Source organism: Mya arenaria, chromosome 11, assembly GCF_026914265.1.
Source record: "Mya arenaria isolate MELC-2E11 chromosome 11, ASM2691426v1".
NCBI classification, from domain to species: Eukaryota; Metazoa; Mollusca; class Bivalvia; order Myida; family Myidae; genus Mya; species Mya arenaria.
This window is the reverse complement of record NC_069132.1, coordinates 33,003,508-33,020,697: the sequence shown is the minus strand read 5'-3', so window position 1 is coordinate 33,020,697 and position 17,190 is coordinate 33,003,508. Positions and strand designations below refer to the sequence as shown.

The 17,190-nt window shown below is 36.1% G+C and overlaps 1 protein-coding gene across 9 annotated transcripts in view; it reads left to right on the top strand.

Moving 5' to 3' along the window:
- Positions 1 to 17,190, top strand: part of LOC128208856 (ryanodine receptor-like) — a 116,479-nt gene that overhangs the window by 33,140 nt on the left and 66,149 nt on the right. For 5 of the 9 annotated variants that reach the window (XM_052912504.1, XM_052912508.1, XM_052912503.1 and 2 more), the window contains 20 exons: positions 944 to 1,062; positions 1,478 to 1,611; positions 2,079 to 2,317; positions 2,601 to 2,790; positions 3,107 to 3,317; positions 3,693 to 3,901; positions 4,189 to 4,275; positions 4,562 to 4,721; positions 5,126 to 5,199; positions 5,392 to 5,489; positions 6,499 to 6,543; positions 8,381 to 8,395; positions 9,506 to 9,590; positions 9,838 to 9,958; positions 10,222 to 10,318; positions 10,785 to 10,986; positions 14,110 to 14,214; positions 14,514 to 14,633; positions 15,013 to 15,191; positions 15,957 to 16,424. In XM_052912504.1, coding sequence (XP_052768464.1) covers positions 944 to 1,062; positions 1,478 to 1,611; positions 2,079 to 2,317; positions 2,601 to 2,790; positions 3,107 to 3,317; positions 3,693 to 3,901; positions 4,189 to 4,275; positions 4,562 to 4,721; positions 5,126 to 5,199; positions 5,392 to 5,489; positions 6,499 to 6,543; positions 8,381 to 8,395; positions 9,506 to 9,590; positions 9,838 to 9,958; positions 10,222 to 10,318; positions 10,785 to 10,986; positions 14,110 to 14,214; positions 14,514 to 14,633; positions 15,013 to 15,191; positions 15,957 to 16,424 — 2,958 coding nt within the window. The remainder of the gene's footprint in view (positions 1 to 943; positions 1,063 to 1,477; positions 1,612 to 2,078; positions 2,318 to 2,600; positions 2,791 to 3,106; positions 3,318 to 3,692; positions 3,902 to 4,188; positions 4,276 to 4,561; positions 4,722 to 5,125; positions 5,200 to 5,391; positions 5,490 to 6,498; positions 6,544 to 8,380; positions 8,396 to 9,505; positions 9,591 to 9,837; positions 9,959 to 10,221; positions 10,319 to 10,784; positions 10,987 to 14,109; positions 14,215 to 14,513; positions 14,634 to 15,012; positions 15,192 to 15,956; positions 16,425 to 17,190) is intronic. The other 4 variants (XM_052912511.1, XM_052912510.1, XM_052912506.1 and 1 more) reach the window with 3 other exon arrangements.

Sequence of the window (17,190 nt, the reverse complement as noted above, 5' to 3'; positions counted from 1 at the left end):
CAGATTTTGTATCCAATTTTAGAGGAAGGTAAGCCCATTAAATTGGTTCTGAAACATATTTTTCTGTGAAGTATTTAATTTTTCAAGTGAGTGCTTTTGTTATGCAATATGGCTGTGTCTCATAAAAATATAGATGAAGTGCTGGAAAAAGGGGTAAACAAGGTGAATTGGCACTTGTGTCATGCCTGTAATGCTACATGGCGATGATGAAAATCCCCTGGTATGTGACCCAAAACCCCTTAAATTCTGGGCATAATCCCCTCGGGAGCCTTTCAAAATTATGGCAATTTGTTTTTTTCGTACTTGCGTCTTAAAATACTTTGAAATTTTGCCGAATTAGATGTGCTAAAAATCCCCCTGAATACTACCAAAATCCCCCTGAATTTTCAGACTTTTAAACAAATCCCCCTGAATGGTCTCCAGAAAATATGGCATGTATGAAAATATTATATGAATAGTCAATGTAAATTAAAAACTTGTGACAGCGTATATGGATGCATATATATCTGTGTGTGTATGTTTGTCCTGTAGGTGTGCTTGACATACTTCAATGTGTTTTGATGGCCTCCCCGGGGGCCCTGAACATGATTAAAGGCCTAGTTTAAGCCTTCTATAAGTGACCCCCCCCCCAAACCGTGTATTAGTACACAATCTCTGTTAATTGATCTTAATATTATTGCCTAATTGGCTTATCAGATCTCCAATATGAATATCCTGCTGTTCAGTTTTCGATGTTTTATTGTAAAAAATGGAACCTTAATGGCCCTGAGCCAATAAACCAATACACAGGAAATTGGCCCCTACTGTGACACCAGTGTGGGTAGCAGGATATGCACAGCAGGGGATTATCATGCCAAACATTCCTTAAACTAGGCCTTTAAGGAGAAACACATCCCTACCATCATCTTTCTCATTGTGTAACTATATCACCTATGCTCTGTAGGTGTGCTGGATGTGCTCCACTGTGTTCTGATAGACTCTCCAGAGGCCCTGAACATGATTAAGGAGAAACACATAATCACCATCATCTCTCTCATTGACAAACATGGCAGAGATCCTAAAGTAAGTATTTGTATACAATTATGAATATGCTAGAGCAGAAATTAATAACTGCAGTAAATGGTATAAACTTGAATAGTTGTCTACTTGCTTACCATTGGTTAGTTTGCATATTTAAAGGATTTGATTGGTTAATAGTCATGATTGGATGGATTGTTGGCTAACAATGACCAAACCGAAAACTCAACTAGTTTTATACAAATGGCTGCTGCCACCAGTTTCTCTGTATGCTACTCTGAGAATGAACTTAGAAAATGTAATTAAAAGTGGGACTATCAAATGGAACACACATACTAAAACATTATGATTATGATATGAGAAGGAGATAGACTGCTTTTTGAAGTTTGGTGCATGATAATATTGCTACATATTATGTTAATGCTATTTAACATGTGCGTATGTTTAATTTCGCCACCAGGTTTTGAACGTGCTCAAGTCACTGTGTGTGGGTAACAATGTTGCTGTGAGAACAAACCAGAACCTGATCTGTGATAACCTGCTGCCAGGTCGAGACCTGTTGCTCCAGACAAAACTGGTGGACCATGTGTTTAGGTGACTTACTGCACAAATTTATTCAATTTTGTTGTCTGTTTTTAAAGAAAAGTCCAGTTGTTGTGAATGCATTGGCACATCGGGTGGCATCAGAGTTGAAAAACCTATCCTCTGCCATACCTCAAATACAGTTTAAGATGATTACATGAAAGTTTGTACACATGTTACTTTGGACAATACAGGCATGTATAGCAAGACCATAACTCTGCCTTCAATAATTCTCATTAAATACCCAGATGAGAGCTGTTATCCACTTGTCCTGCTCTTGTTTGATCATATATTTTGTTGTATCTTTATTCAGTAGCTTTTATAATTTCATGGCAGACATACCTTTGTTACTTCAGAGCTTATGTTACTTTATGTTCATCATGGTGACGTAAAGTGAATCTAACCTTTACCAAACATATACACCACCTTTACATTTGATGTAAGATCAATATGGTATAATCCTTGTTTAACTATTCCAGCATGAAGCCAAACATCTATGTGGGCCTGTGTGACGGGTCGTCCATGTACCGGCGCTGGTACTTTGAGGTGGTTGTCGATCAGTTTGAATGGAGCTCTCACCTGTCGCCTCTTCTCCGTATTGGCTGGGCCAACAGCAGTGGGTTCGTGCCTTACCCCGGGGCCGGTGAGGGTTGGGGATGTAACGGCGCTGGCGATGACCTCTACTCCTTCGCCTTTGATGGCGTGTCTCTCTGGACTGGTCAGTCTCAGATTTGATTTATAAAAATGATAACAATTAATGAAAGGTTTACTTGCCTTAAATAATTTTTGCATAGGACTATGTATTGGTGTATTCAGCCTGTGACTTAAGTTATGACCTATGGTGTATTTCACATAAGTAAATCTGGAATAAATGCTTGAATCAAGCACTCTATAATTGAAGGAAGTTTGTTAAATAGTATTTCGGTAAAAAATGGGTCTGCATTTTCAATGGCGTGTCTGTGTGTATTTTAAAAATGTACTACACTTACTTTATTATGTAGGTGCAAAGCCGAAGCCAGTGCGGGAAGCCCACCAAGTGTTCAAGAAGGGAGATGTGGTCGGCTGTGCTCTTGACCTCACCGTGCCCTCTATATCGTTCACACTCAATGGGGCACCTGTCATGGGACTCTTCAAAGACTTCAACGTAGATGGGCTCTTCTTTCCGGTCATCTCTTTGACTGCCTGTGTTAGGTAGGACACAAGAAATTTCAAAAGTTGGAAATAAAATACATTGATTCTTAAGCTATCACTTGTATAGTTGTCTTCATATAAGAACCATTCATGGTTTGTAAACTGTCATTGCATCTTGCCTAAATAATTTATTTCTAAAGTATTAAAGTATTTTTTTCCAGGTTAAACTGCTGAAAACAAAATCCTCTAAAGAAATTTAAGGGCCACATTTTGTATGTTGTGTACTTGTGTTTCTTTTCATGAAGAAAGTTGATCAAAACTGAAAAAATACACTTAAAACTATCCATTATTCGCATGTATGACTTGCTATCACCAGTTGTCGGTTTGTGCTTGGTGGAGACCAGGGGAAAATGAAGCATGGTCCACCACCCAACCACTCCCCAGCCATCGAGTCCCTCCTACCCAAGGAGAAACTCAAGATCCAGCCATGCTTCTACTTGGGTGACGTCCAGAAAAACATCATCAGCGGGCCCACAGAGGTCCTGGATTATGCTCCATTTGTGCCCCAGCCTGTGGACACTAGCAATGTATGTATAATAGCATAACAAATTAAGTAATCTTAAATATGAATCATAAATTGTATTACTAAATATATTAAGTACATCACCATTACTCACTGCAATATTTTCATTTTAACTCTTCTGTTGTTTGAAGAAAAGTCGAGTTAATGTCATATTATTGGAGTAATCACATCCGTTTACATGCGGTAATGGGCTATAGCGGCCAAAGTCATTTACATGCTCTAAAGGGTTAAAGTCAAATCATTGGTGTCTCATTCCTATCGTAAGTGACAGCTTCAACAATTCCATCTTTAAAAACTTGAACAACCTTATGATGCTTTTGTTACGTTAATTGTAACAACCTTGCTACAGAATTTCTTACCACTGTGTCTGACTATGCAGGTCCAGCTTCCAGTGTATGTGGAATCTGTGCGTGACAAGCTGGCGGAGAACCTACATGAGGTCTGGGCCATGAACAAAATTGATCAGGGCTGGTCCTGGGGTGAGATAAGGGATGACCCGCGCAAGAAGAACCCCAGTATCACTAGCTTTGAGAAACTGCCCATGTCTGAGAAGAAATACGTCATTACTGTCTCATTTGAAACTCTTAGGTAGGGAAGCATTCATTCTCAGTGCTTTAACAGTTTAAGCTTGTCTGCCTTGTCATAGCCTTTGTGGAAAAACTAACCTTAACCATAACTCTAAAAGTAATCAAAATATTCAAATGAAACTTAGTACATAAGTTGCCAGAAACACTACATACAAGCACAGCAAAAAAAATATTTCTGGCTTTAATAGTTGTTGAGTTATGCTAGTTATTCTCCTATATATTAACATGGGTTATTGATCTTTTGAAATAAAATTCAGTAATATTTGTTTTTGCATTGCATAATTTCAGAACTCTGCTGGCTTTAGGATACCATGTCTCCATGGAAACAAAGGAATCAAAGACCAACAGAATGAAAATGATCAAACTGAGCTCTGAGTTAGTAGTTAATATTTGTTTCAGATCTTTCATGTTTTCCGTATTTCATAAGTCAAAAAGACTGATATTTACAAAATAATTTTTAGCAATAGTTTGCATTGAGGCCTGACTTTTTCATCAGATAGATTTCATAGTTCCATTTTGGACAAAATCAGTGTTTTACAAAAATAAGCTTTAATACTCATCAGTTTTCTAGGATAAATTCAAGGCCCAAGTCTCTTGAGGAAACAGTTTTACTTTAAGACATCCCTTAAATGTATATATAACTATATTGTATGCTTCACAGTTTCCTACAAGCAAATGGGTACAAGCCAATGCCACTAGACTTGTCAAGTACTGAGCTGGATGAGAAGATGAGCGACCTGGTTGACCTACTGGCTGAGAACACCCACAATGTCTGGGCAAAGGATCGCATCAAACATGGATGGACTTATGGATTGTATGAGGTAAGGATTGGATGCTGACAGTGTACACCCACAATTTTATGACAAAGGATCGCATCAAACATGGATAGATTGTACAAGGTAAGGATCAAGTGCTGGCCGTGTACACCCACAATGTCTGGGCAAAGGACGGCATCAAACATGGACGGACAAAGCTAATTACAGATTGGATTTGTAGAAGATAAATCTATATTACTGGACTTGACAGACTTCAAGAATCAAATATGTATTAATATCTGATGTGATAACTGACATGGAACTGAATAATTATAAGTTACCAGACAAAGTGTTTTTTATGGTACACATGAATGCTTGTGCCTTCTTACTTGAGAATGATTCTGTGGAAAATAAAAGCTGACAGTTTTTTATGTGCATTTTTTTATTACAACCAATTCTTTTTGCTCCAGGACCCAGTGAACAAGAGAAGTCCACATTTAGTGCCTTACAGTAAAGTTGAAGAACATATCAAAAGAGCAAACAGGTAATATAATGTCTCAAAGAATGTTACCTATTTCAAAAATATGATTTTATTTGTATTTTATAAACCCCATTACAGTAAAGTGTACATTTTCTTTACACAATGTTTGTTTACCCCCCTCATCACATGATATTGATTGTTTTAAGAAGTCAACAGATGTCTAGTGATGAGTTTTTACCAGTATTTGTGTTGCAGGGATTCTGCGGGCCAGACAGTGAAGACAATATTGGCATACGGCTACCAGCTGGAACCCCCGACCACAGAGCTTGGGGAGGCTGCCAGGCCACAGTCAGGTACCCCCTCCCCCTACCCCACTCCCTACATATGTCCCCAACCCCAAGAATATTTCAGTCTTTAATTAAGCTTTTTGTCATTTAAGATTTAGATAGTATAGATAAAAGAAAACAAGTATTAACCTTATGTCATGACTGACAGAACCGGTTTACGTACAATGCTAACATTCGGATGCTCAAATTCTCTTTATTAATTGTATAATGAAAAAGAATCTGTTATCATAGATTTAATGAACATTAACAAGCATTGTGTTTATTAGTAAACTGAAAAAATTCTGTGTTACAGTTGTAAGTAAGTAGTAATAATGGCGCTCCTTTTATCAGAAATAAATCACAAAATGGTGTTTTAAAAGTGTTATTTGCTTAATGCTGATTGGCTGTCTCCACCATATGAAATATAGCACCAACTTATTTATGTAATAAGCTTGGCTGTGTTGAAGTGACCAGCACATGTAGATATAGTAAGCTTAGAATTTGCTCACCTAGGGACGCATAGCTCCATTTCAATTTCAAAAAACGAGACTTCTAGGGTGTTATACACTATGGCTGCTCCCAGAGGCCCCAAATGCCCTCTGAATAAAAAAAACATCATTCCTTAAACTTAATTTTAAAGAAAGAAGAATGAAACAGTGTTAAAAAACAAAAACCTTCTCTTTTATGTAACATCACAAAATTGTTGTAATGGAGCTAATGTTTCCTAGTTATTATCTGGCATGAGGCTAGAAAGTCCTGTAGTGAGTGCTACTATTAGTATCACATGCTTTAAAACACACCTTTCATTCTCATCATTCAGCTTATCATTCCTTGCCATTGCGGACATAAATTGGCCTTTTTTTTGCTTCAATTATATATTTTTTCTCAGTATATATGTTTTATTATGATATACTGCTGAGAACTGTTGGCAAACATGTATATTAATAACCATGAAATTCCATGTGTTATTCAGTCTGTTCATTTACTTATGGGTTAAGCTATGTTCTAAACTGTTGTGTTTTTTTACATTTTCAAGGCAGCAAACTTGAATACCATTTGGCAACCCACGGCCTAATGAAAGGTATGAACCCTTCATTGTAACTCTGTTTTGAATAACTTATCATTAAGTTATCTTTAATGTTGTATTTTAGATTTGGTATATGATGGAGGAGCACAGATAAGAACTTAGAATTAGTTTTAATTAATAGTCTTATGTGAATCATATTCCTTACAATGCCACATAAAGATGTTTTGAATTGTTAAGATCAAAGAAAATCACATTTTTCAAAATTGATTACTGCAATCATGGTGTCCTTATATTTAAGAATTAATACAAACCACTGAGAGTCATATGACATTATATGGACCGGCCAGTCAGCCCCCGAAAGTGTAGCTGAGGTCCATTGACTTTCGGTGACTGACTGGCCGGTCCTTATATTGCCATTTGGCCTAAAGTGGTCTGTTATATTTCTTATATCAAACATTTTATATTACCATTCAATATTTTTAAAGCGCTTTTGATGTGTTTTAATGAACAAAGCAAATAATGTTTACTTGCATCTTTTTTTTGACGTTGTAAGCCGCAAGCCGCACTCGCCAGTTTTATGATGTCAGTGGTCCATATAATATGATGTCAGCTGTCCTTTTTGTAGTTTTGAAGAGTTCCAGACCGGCCCAAAATATAATATGGTCGCTGACATCATAAAATTGAATTTTTGTTTAAGTACAGTAAAACATGGACTGATTGCCTGTATGTATACAAAGAAGGGACACATTTATATAATATTAAGAAAAAGGTGCTGCACTAAAACTATGAAACTATACACAACGAGTGCGTAGCTCCAGTATGTATGATTTGAATCACACTGGTTAATGAAGGAACTTTTTAGTACCATAGCTTTAATATTTACTATCAAATACTTTAAAACATTATTAAAATTAAAAAAGAAGCTATAATTGTGATTAAAAAAAAAACTTACTTAAATACACTGCCTGATTTTGGGCCTTAGGACATCACTTTTACATTTAAGATATTTATTGTTAAAAAAACGTCAAAATAAGGTAATGTCATACAATGACTTAAAACTCTTTGAATAAAAAGGTACTTCTGCATGGTTTTCTTATTGAGTTATTACAAATGCCTATTCCATGTTTCCATACTTACCAAATTCTTCGTCGAGACAAAATTTATGGTTGTCCACTTCAAACGTCTTGCTTGTTATAAAATATCAATAATCTTCAAAACATTTATGTTATACAGTTTGATCTGCATTTAAGTCCTGAATCGCCTTTCTGCCTCAATTTCTTGAAACTTCTTAAGTCCTTATAACAGGATTAATCTAATTTCTTTATTTCTCTTTATCTATAATTTGTGTAATTTTAACTTCATTTTGAGTTATTCAACCTTAAATAGATAATTTCTTTTATGATGTTCACAAACAACCATATTTCATTTACCAAAATCAAAGTATGTGTTTTGACCATTTAAAATAAGCTACTTAAGCCTGTTAAGCTTAAGAAATTTCGAGAAATTGGGGCAATAATTTTGTGTAAAGCTTAAACTTACATCAAAAGACGGTTTTAATATTGATATGATAATTATACGCACTGCTTCAATTAAGTTCTTTCACTGTGATGTCAAAGTTAGCTGTAAAAAATTGCTTCACATGGTCATGCTTGTAAAGCTGTATCTTAGCAATATATAAGTTTTATTATTTAACTTTTCAGCACTGCTTAGAATGAAATTTAAAATAAAATCAGAAAGTAATCAGATGTCTGAAGGCCCAAAATCCAGCGATGCGGCTCATATAAAGAAGTTGTACATCTAATAATGACTTGTAATTCTCATAGAATCAGAGTACAATGTATCATGATAGCAAGGGTCCTATATTAAATGTTTTACCCTGACTTGTTTCTAGACAAAGACATCCCAGGTAATAAGTGGAGAGGTCACTTTGTTATTATGTCGGCAATTTTTATATAGATAGCACCATCGTATGGAATGATTTTTTTTGCCATTGTTCATATTATAATGAATTCGAGCTCTGTTTTTAATCAGCTTTGATACATGTTAACTTTGCATTTTTTCGGCAATATCTGATATGTGAATTTGAAACTTTCAATCTTTGTTTTTTCAATTTGCCATGTGAAGATTTAAAACTAAAATTGACTCACAATTCTAATTGTAGGAAAACTCATTGTACTAACATGTTATTCAGTAGGTTTCGATTGGCATACAAGTCTGTGGGAAGACAATGATAAGACAAATATGTCTTTAAGATTGATTTTAGGAACACAATTCCTACATATAGTGTTGTCTCGTCTGCTATGATATTCTTACGATTGGCTTATAATATGCTAAAAATAATTTCAAAAAGCCATAAACATGGTCACAGTGAATTTACAGCATTTATATAAGGATTATTGAACCATAAGAGTAATGGTCACATCTCAGATTACCCCTGCAAGATGTTTCATGATTCATTCCCCACTAGCCAGTCTAGCATCTAGCTTAACAACCGTTAAAGTACCCTAGTACCAAGAATGGTGTGTTCCCATGGAAACCTAAAGCTTACCCCAAACCAGTTCTGTTGATACATGTATTAACATTTTACCTCACCATTTTAACATTTACCAAGTGATGAGTGCTAGTTATAATTTTTGGCATTAGAAGAAGCTTTTATAATCTGTTCATTTCCAGCTGTTATTTTGATGTTCATGGTATACACAATTTCAATATGTTATCTTTGCATATATATGTATAGCATTAACATTCAACTATAATAAACCTTTATAAGTGTTATTAAAAGTGAAAGAAATCAAGCAATCCCTATTGTTTGTCAAAAAAAGTTCTTGAGAACTGTAATGAATACACTTTATAATCAGTTTATAAATCAGTTTAAATAATTGCCTTTACTAAAATTACACAAAATCATAATTCCCTGTACTAATGTGACCTAACTGAACAATTGTATATGATCCTCGAACATTCTTGTTTGATCTTTGATCATGTATTTACGTTTCGTATCATATTCCTCTACTAGCCATGAACAGAATCCATGCAGAGAAAATGAAGAAGACGAGGACATATCGAGCACAGCTCACCTACGCTGTCAAGTCTGGGAAGTGGTAGGCTCGTCTTAACTATAAATCTATATATGTTTATCGACATATCAATATCCAAATTATTCAGTGTTGTAAGTAGCCTATGGCTAATATCTAGACTCTATTGAGACTTACAAAAGCTGACCCTAAACTTACCACGTCAAAAAAAAATACAAAAAGGTTGAGTGCTATTTTTATCATTCTATTGTATTTGTCCAATAAATTGAACCTTGGTGCATCAACTGAAGAGAATTGCTCCCCCTATTGTCAGGTACTACGAGTGTGAGGTGTTGACGACAGGCTACATGAAGATTGGCTGGGCACTGGAATCTGCCAGCCCCGCGGAGGAGATCGGCATGGATGGGTTGTCCTACGCATTTGACGGCCTCTGTGTAAGTTTTTTGGAAATTGACTTAAGTTAAATAATGAGTTTATTAGAAATTTTATGAATACAGCCCAAGGAAATATCATTTGAAGGGAAATTGTTTGTCTTGTCAAAAACACTAAATATTTCTGTTATTTTATGTCTTAGATTTGAAACATATGTTTAACAAACAAAGGAGATTCAGTTTAAGTTTAATGTTCTTCATTGAAATATGTTTTTAATATTTCTGTGATTTTATGACATTCATCATTGCATTTTGTGTATGAACAGGGTCGTAAGTGGAATATGGGAGCGGAATTCTATGGTAAGACTTGGAACACGGGAGATGTGGTTGGCTGTATGCTGGATCTACACGACAAAACTCTCAGTAAGTGATGTGTTTATCCCTTATTTGAAATAAATGTTACTCTCTATGTTAAAAGGCTCAGAATATGACACATGAATCAGCAGGATAGATTCATGGCATTTTATTTCCCCAAATTATCTGCCCTCTACTTCCATGTTTGTTGTAATTTGTGAAAAGGAATAAGGTAATTATTGTGTAAAAACCATGTTTCATCAATATGAAATACTTGTCTGAAACATTTCATTAACATAAGTTTTTATTCAAATTGTTCCAAGTCAAAACAGTACAGAGATATTCTAACAAACATCATACAAAACACTTTTTCACCAAAGATCTTTAAACCCAATTTAGTTTTATCTTTGAATGGAGAACTCGTGATGGACTTGATGGGCCAGCAGTTCTTATTAGTTGATTAATACAGTATAAAGACGTGTTTTCAATTTGCACCAAGAAAGATGTTTATATTGGTGGAACATTTTTTCTGCAGCATTTTCCCTGAATGGTGAACTGATGATGGACTCGATGGGCCAGGAGATTGCCTTTAGGAACATCGACGTCGACGAGGGTTATGTCCCAGCCCTAACCCTAGGGGCTTATCAGCAGATCAAGCTCAACTTTGGCCAGGACGTGAACACGCTAAAGTACTTCACATGTTGTGGACTCCAGGAGGGATATGAACCGTTCTGTGTGTAAGTGATTGTTTTGATTGTTTATACTTATTCACTTTATACTAAGCTTTGTTCTCCTTGTGCAGTTTTCTTATTGCAAAGAATATCAACTATTTTTAGGCCATTTTTTTGACATTCCAGTTATCCCCTGAATCATCAATTCAGAAATATATCAAACAAGTTTTGTCATTAGTTTTATCATGTGTGTGTATAGGTATGGAAATCAGGTCTGGTTTTGGACAGCATTGTTAACGTGGCAAATATCTCCTCACCATCATTTATTTTGAAAGCCCTACTTTTGTAGTAAATATTTTGCACCATCATTGTAGCAAGTCTTATTCGAAAATATTATTATACCCCCACAAACGACGTTTGAGGGGGTATATAGCAGTGAGCTTGTCGGTCGGTCTGTCTGTCTGTCTGTCTGTCTGTCGTTTTTCATGGTTTCCGGACGATAACTCATGAAAGGCTAGACAGTTTTGAAAAGTTTTTGGTACACAGGTGTAACATCAGAAGATACAGGTCAAGTTCGATATTGGGGCTGGTGGGGCCAAGGTCAAGGTCACTGTTACTCATACATGTGATAACGTCCCGGACGTCCGGGATTGTCCCGGAAATCATATCTCTGTCACGGAGTCACGGAGGGTGCATGTTTGTCCCGGAAAGTCATAAAAAAAAACGAAAAAAAAAATCTCGGAGTCGGAATCGATTATCTTAATTTTACTAATGTAAGTCAGCTATTTTGCCTGTCCGGGACGCTAGTCGTAAAACACAGGACATGTTGACACTAATCCGTTAATTGGTACGTGTGTCGTCGAGGTCATCGTCAATCACCCGATAAATGATCTATCGGCCTATTGTTGTGCTTAACGAGTGGGGGAGGGTTCTTGTATACAAATTCATTGGTTTCATATGGATTTGTTTGGTCTTATGAATAATAGCTTTTAATTGATGAATTGATATTTTTCACACATTTTACCAACAAACGAGCATGAAGGTAAGTTCAAAGAAAGTGACAAAATGAGTAAAAAAACAAAATTAAAACACGGAAAACATCCCATATTCCTTTCAAATTTCAAAGTCGATACGTCGTATTACTTTAAACAACTTACACGTCCATAAGGAATTTTAGTGTTTTGAGCTTTTTTCCGAACTATCGTGTGTATTTTTACGCCGAAATAAAACTGACGATATGGGGTTTACAGGTGGTTATATAGAGTGCTTTAATCACGTGACCATGGTAAGTCACGTGATCGCTTTATACAGCCGATTGTTGACACGTCCCTCTATCAAAATTATATGCATCTCCAAACGGAAAAAAGCTCATCGACTGGAAAATCTTCTTTATCGTCTGGAAAATATTGTATGTCATAAATTGCAAACGTTTTAAATGTGATGAAAAAATAAATATTTTGTAACGCATGTTCTCAAAAGCGCGGGAAAACAGGTGCCCGTATAGTTGTTTATTTCCTGTTTTGATGAAACCGAAAGTAGACTGCATATCCTCCTGGTTAGCACTTCATTTAAAGCCTGGGAAAATATCTGGTGGTTTTATTTTTTAAAGAAAATGCAGGAAAAAAACCCAACCATGTCAAGTAAAAAATACGTCTTGGCAGTCAAAATAGGTACATTTTCCCGACGTTAAAAACGACTAAAATAGCCCCAGATATGCTATAGAATGCACCACAGACGTTCCCCATTTAAAAAAATTTCAGGGGGGGCATGCCCCCGGACCCCCCTAGTGTGCGTTGACATTACGACGAGTGTCCCGGAATCGACCCAAGAAATTATCACATGTATGCTGTTACTAAAAATAGAAAAACGGTTTCCGGACGATGACTCATGAAAGGCTTGACAGATTTGAAAAATTTTTGGTACACAGGTGTTACATCAGAAGATACAGGTCAAGTTCGATATTGGGGCTGGTGGGGCCAAGGTCAAGGTCACTGTTATAAATAGAAAAACGGTTTCCGGACAATAACTCATGAAAGGCTTGACAGATTTGAAAATTTTTTGGTACACAGGTGTTACATCAGAAGATACAGGTCAAGTTCCATATTGGGGCTGGTGGGGCCAAGGTCAAGGTCACTGTTACTAAAAATAGAAAAACGGTTTCCGGACGATAACTCATGAAAGGCTTGACAAATTTGAAAAAAAATTTGGTACACAGGTGTAACATCAGAAGATACAGGTCAAGTTCGATATTGGGGCTGGTGGGGCCAAGGTCAAGGTCACTGTTACTAAAAAAAGAAAAACGGTTTCCGGACGATAACTCATGAAAGGCTAAACGGATTTGAACAATTATTGGTACACAGGTGTAACATCAGAAGATACAGATCAAGTTCAATATTGGGACTGGTGGGGTCAAGGTCACTGTTACTAAAAAAAGAAAAACGGTTTCCGGACGATAACTCATGAAAGGCTTGACAGATTTGAACATTTTTTGGTACACAGGTGTAACATCAAAAGATACAGGTCAAGTTCGATAGATCCTTCAAAAACTAAATGAGCAAATATTTACCTTAAAAGTAATTGACACTTGGAAAGATGAACAAACAAAACAAATTCAGCATGCTTCATTTGAACAAGATGCCAGTGGAATACCAGCAGAACTTAAGTATGGCATATTTGCCACAGTAGTGCTTACTACAAATATTGACCTGTCAGATGGACTTGTTAATTCGGCTACAGGAACAGTCCCGGGATTTATTCCCAGGTGGATAAGGATGCATTCAAGCCCAAATATGTACTTGTAAAATTTGATAATGATCGTGTTGGAAGAAAAGCTCGTGAATGCTCTAGATGTCTTATTCCAGAAGAGATCAGCTAGAGCATCAGCTAGTTTTTCTTGTCAGCAGTGTAACTTCTAAATTACTCAACGGATTTAAATAAAACAATACATGCATGATAAAAGAAGATGCAATGTGCAGTAACCTTGGAGTTATGGCCTCTTTTCAAAGGAATGGTTTGCCATTCCTGTGTCCAGGCGGCATTTGGGGGTATTCGTCACTCCTGTGACAGCTCTAGTTTGAAAAGCCCTGCTGTTGTAGCAAAAATACTTTTCCACCATCATTTATTTTGGAAGCTGTGGCATTATAGCACAATCATTCACTATACTTGTATATGCAACATTTATATTACCAGGAACATGACGCGTATGATGACCTTGTGGTATACCAAGGACCAGCCTGCGTTTGAGACGGTCACTCCGGCCAATGCTAACGTTTCTGTGTCCAGAATTCCAGGAGGGTTAGTACTAAGCTCTATATGCCCTGAGATGTGTTGATTCAAATAGTTGGCTTGCTAAATGACTGAGCTTTTTGTGAAGAGCACATTTGGTTCAGTATGATTTTTTTCATGTCATTTTAACGAATCAACTAGACCGAACTAAATGATTTTAATTGTATTTTATATAAGTCATCTTTGAATTCAACTCTGTCCATTGATAGCAAAATTTAGGTTATGCTTTTATTTCCTAATTCAAAATACTCTGTACAATTTAAATATTGTCTGCTTATTATGCTAAATCCTTAAACTATGTTTAACAGAGCGAATGTAGCCCCTTGCCTAAAGGTGACCTCCAAGACATTCGGGAGCCTGGACGAGGTGAAACTGGAGTACCTGAGACTCAGTCTCCCTGTACGCTGCAAGAACACATTTATTCCTAGGTCAGTGGCTAGCTCGCTATGTTTTTTCTTTTTTGTGCAAAAACTTAGCAAGGCCAATAACTCGTGCTTAAATTATTATTGAGTGCTGCCCTTTTCCCCGATAGTATATAATAGAGGAGTGTCAGTGTTTGCTCTGAAGCACTCTTGTTGTTTTTACTTCAAAAAGGATTGGAATAAGTTTTGTAATAGAATTGCGGGAAAGTCTGGTTTGGTCATTGGCTGTTATAATTCTACACAACAAAGCCGCTTTAAGTATTGACCTACTAAAATCTTCATCAATATCAAAAGATTTTTGAGAAAATGAATGCAAAGAGTAAATATTTCCCTTGGTTCTGGAAATCATTGAGTTTAATAAACTTACCTGTATTTTACCGGCCAGTCGTGAGAAGGCAAGTCAACAGATGGCGCTTGAGCGCCGCATGAATCTGGAGAACATTCGTCGACGGGAACTTGACATTGAAGAGGAACAAGATGGTGGCACTGACAACGGCACCGAGAACTACAGTGATGCCAACATGAGTGATGCTTCCATCGAGAGGGGTAGTAAAGTCATAGCAGGTATGCCATGTGGATAGAAGCTTATTATAGAGGGATGACAAATCAATGCATGGTTTGCAAAGTTTCTTTGTACTAACTCGTAAATTCCTTCTAAGATTTATATGAACAAATATTAGTGTTTGCGACTTTGAAAAAGTCTTCTAGATAAGAAGATGTGTTGGTTTTGGGTTTTAGTTTTCTTTTACTTATAAGTAGTTAAATGCAGCTTCTTATGTGTTGGTACACAATGGTTGCATTACAATCCTTTAAGATTATGCTTTTCATGTTTTATTTGTTCAAGAAAAGAGAAATCCTTTGATAAGGATAACTGTTGGGTCAAAATCACTTGGTAAGGTTTTTGATGTAAGCAATATTGATATGATGTACTCCAGATTACAAATCGATTACAATGGTTGGTATAGTTTATACTCAGCAAATTTCTCAAGTACATAGTTTTGTGTCACAAGTATGGCAGAAACATGGGGACCATTTTGTCCGACGTTGTTGTTATCCTCATCACCACCCTTACTTTTCTGATCAGTATCTTTTGAACAACTTGGTGTAGAGTCTTCAAACTTTGTGTGCATATAGTTCACAGTCAGTAGATGACCCTAATTGATTTTGTTTAATGTGATACTGACATTTACCAGGAAAATGATGGATGCTCATGAGAGAATGATGACACATCCAAATCACTGATTAAATTTTGCTGAATAACTGTTGCTTGCATGCATGGTTACTAATATTGGCTATGGGTTGTTATTTTTCACTTGCTTTCACTCCTAGATGCCTTGCGAAGACTGGTTAATCGTGCCAACACTAATGAAACCAGTCCATATGCTGTGATCAGGAACCAGTCTAACAATCTGCAAACCAGTCCAAGCATGGCTAACCAGACTAACTTGCATGAAACCAGTCAGGAAACTGATAGTACCTCTAACACTGACGGAAAACCATCATCACCTGTTTTACAAATAAAAAAAGGCAAAAAGACAAAACATAAAGATAAAGATAAAACTAAAGATAAAGATAAAGATAAAACTAAAGATAAAGATAAAGATAAAACTAAAGATAAGGATAAAACTAAAGATAAGGATAAAGATAAAACTAAAGATAAGGATCAAAGCCACAAGAAAGAAAAAGAAGTGAAATTAAGTGATGGACAATTATCTAAAGCCTCGCCAAGTAGTAAAGGATCTGAAAATTCACAGAATGCAAATTCCATGACTGGTACACATTCGTCAAAAACTAGTAGTAAGTAGTTGTTGTCGTAACAATTTTATCTTATAGCCGCTTTGGTGAAAGAGATTTGAAATATGGAAAAGGTTGATGCATGATAAATAGATGGAACAATTAGCATGTGGTAAAAGTGAAATAAGTAAAATATCAATATGCTTTATGCCTCGTATTAAAGATTGATATTAAAGGTAGATATTAATTGGACTGGAAAAACATTTGAAAGATAGACACATAAACTGCATAAGGTACTGTAATTAGATTTCTCATGGACCTATAAACCATGGATTGGCAACTGCCCCATATCAGTGAAATGATAAGAAATAATAATTTACCCACAATCCTTAGCGTGCGCTCGGCAAATATCGGAAAATTCCGCCGAATCTCCGATCAGTGATAAACGGCGATCTTCGATTATTTTCGCCAACACTGCTAATAAAGCCTTGTTCGTTATAGATTTAATTATAATTAATAACTGTGATTTTAATCAGATTCAATTGGACTATTATCAACTCAAATATAAGTACCACGCATTTGAGTCAATTTTAATTAATGTTTTCCTACATGTATATATTCGGCCGATGTCGGACGTCTCGAAAATTACCTTACGGTAAGATCTTGGAATGAAATCCCGCTGCACGTGTGAGTTTGAGATTATCGCATTAACACAGATGAGAGTTGCCAATCCATGGTTTATAGGTCCATGGATTTCTTAAGATTTTTTCCTGATAATGTTGTTAATTAGTTCATCATCATTTATTGTGAATAATACACATTGCATAGG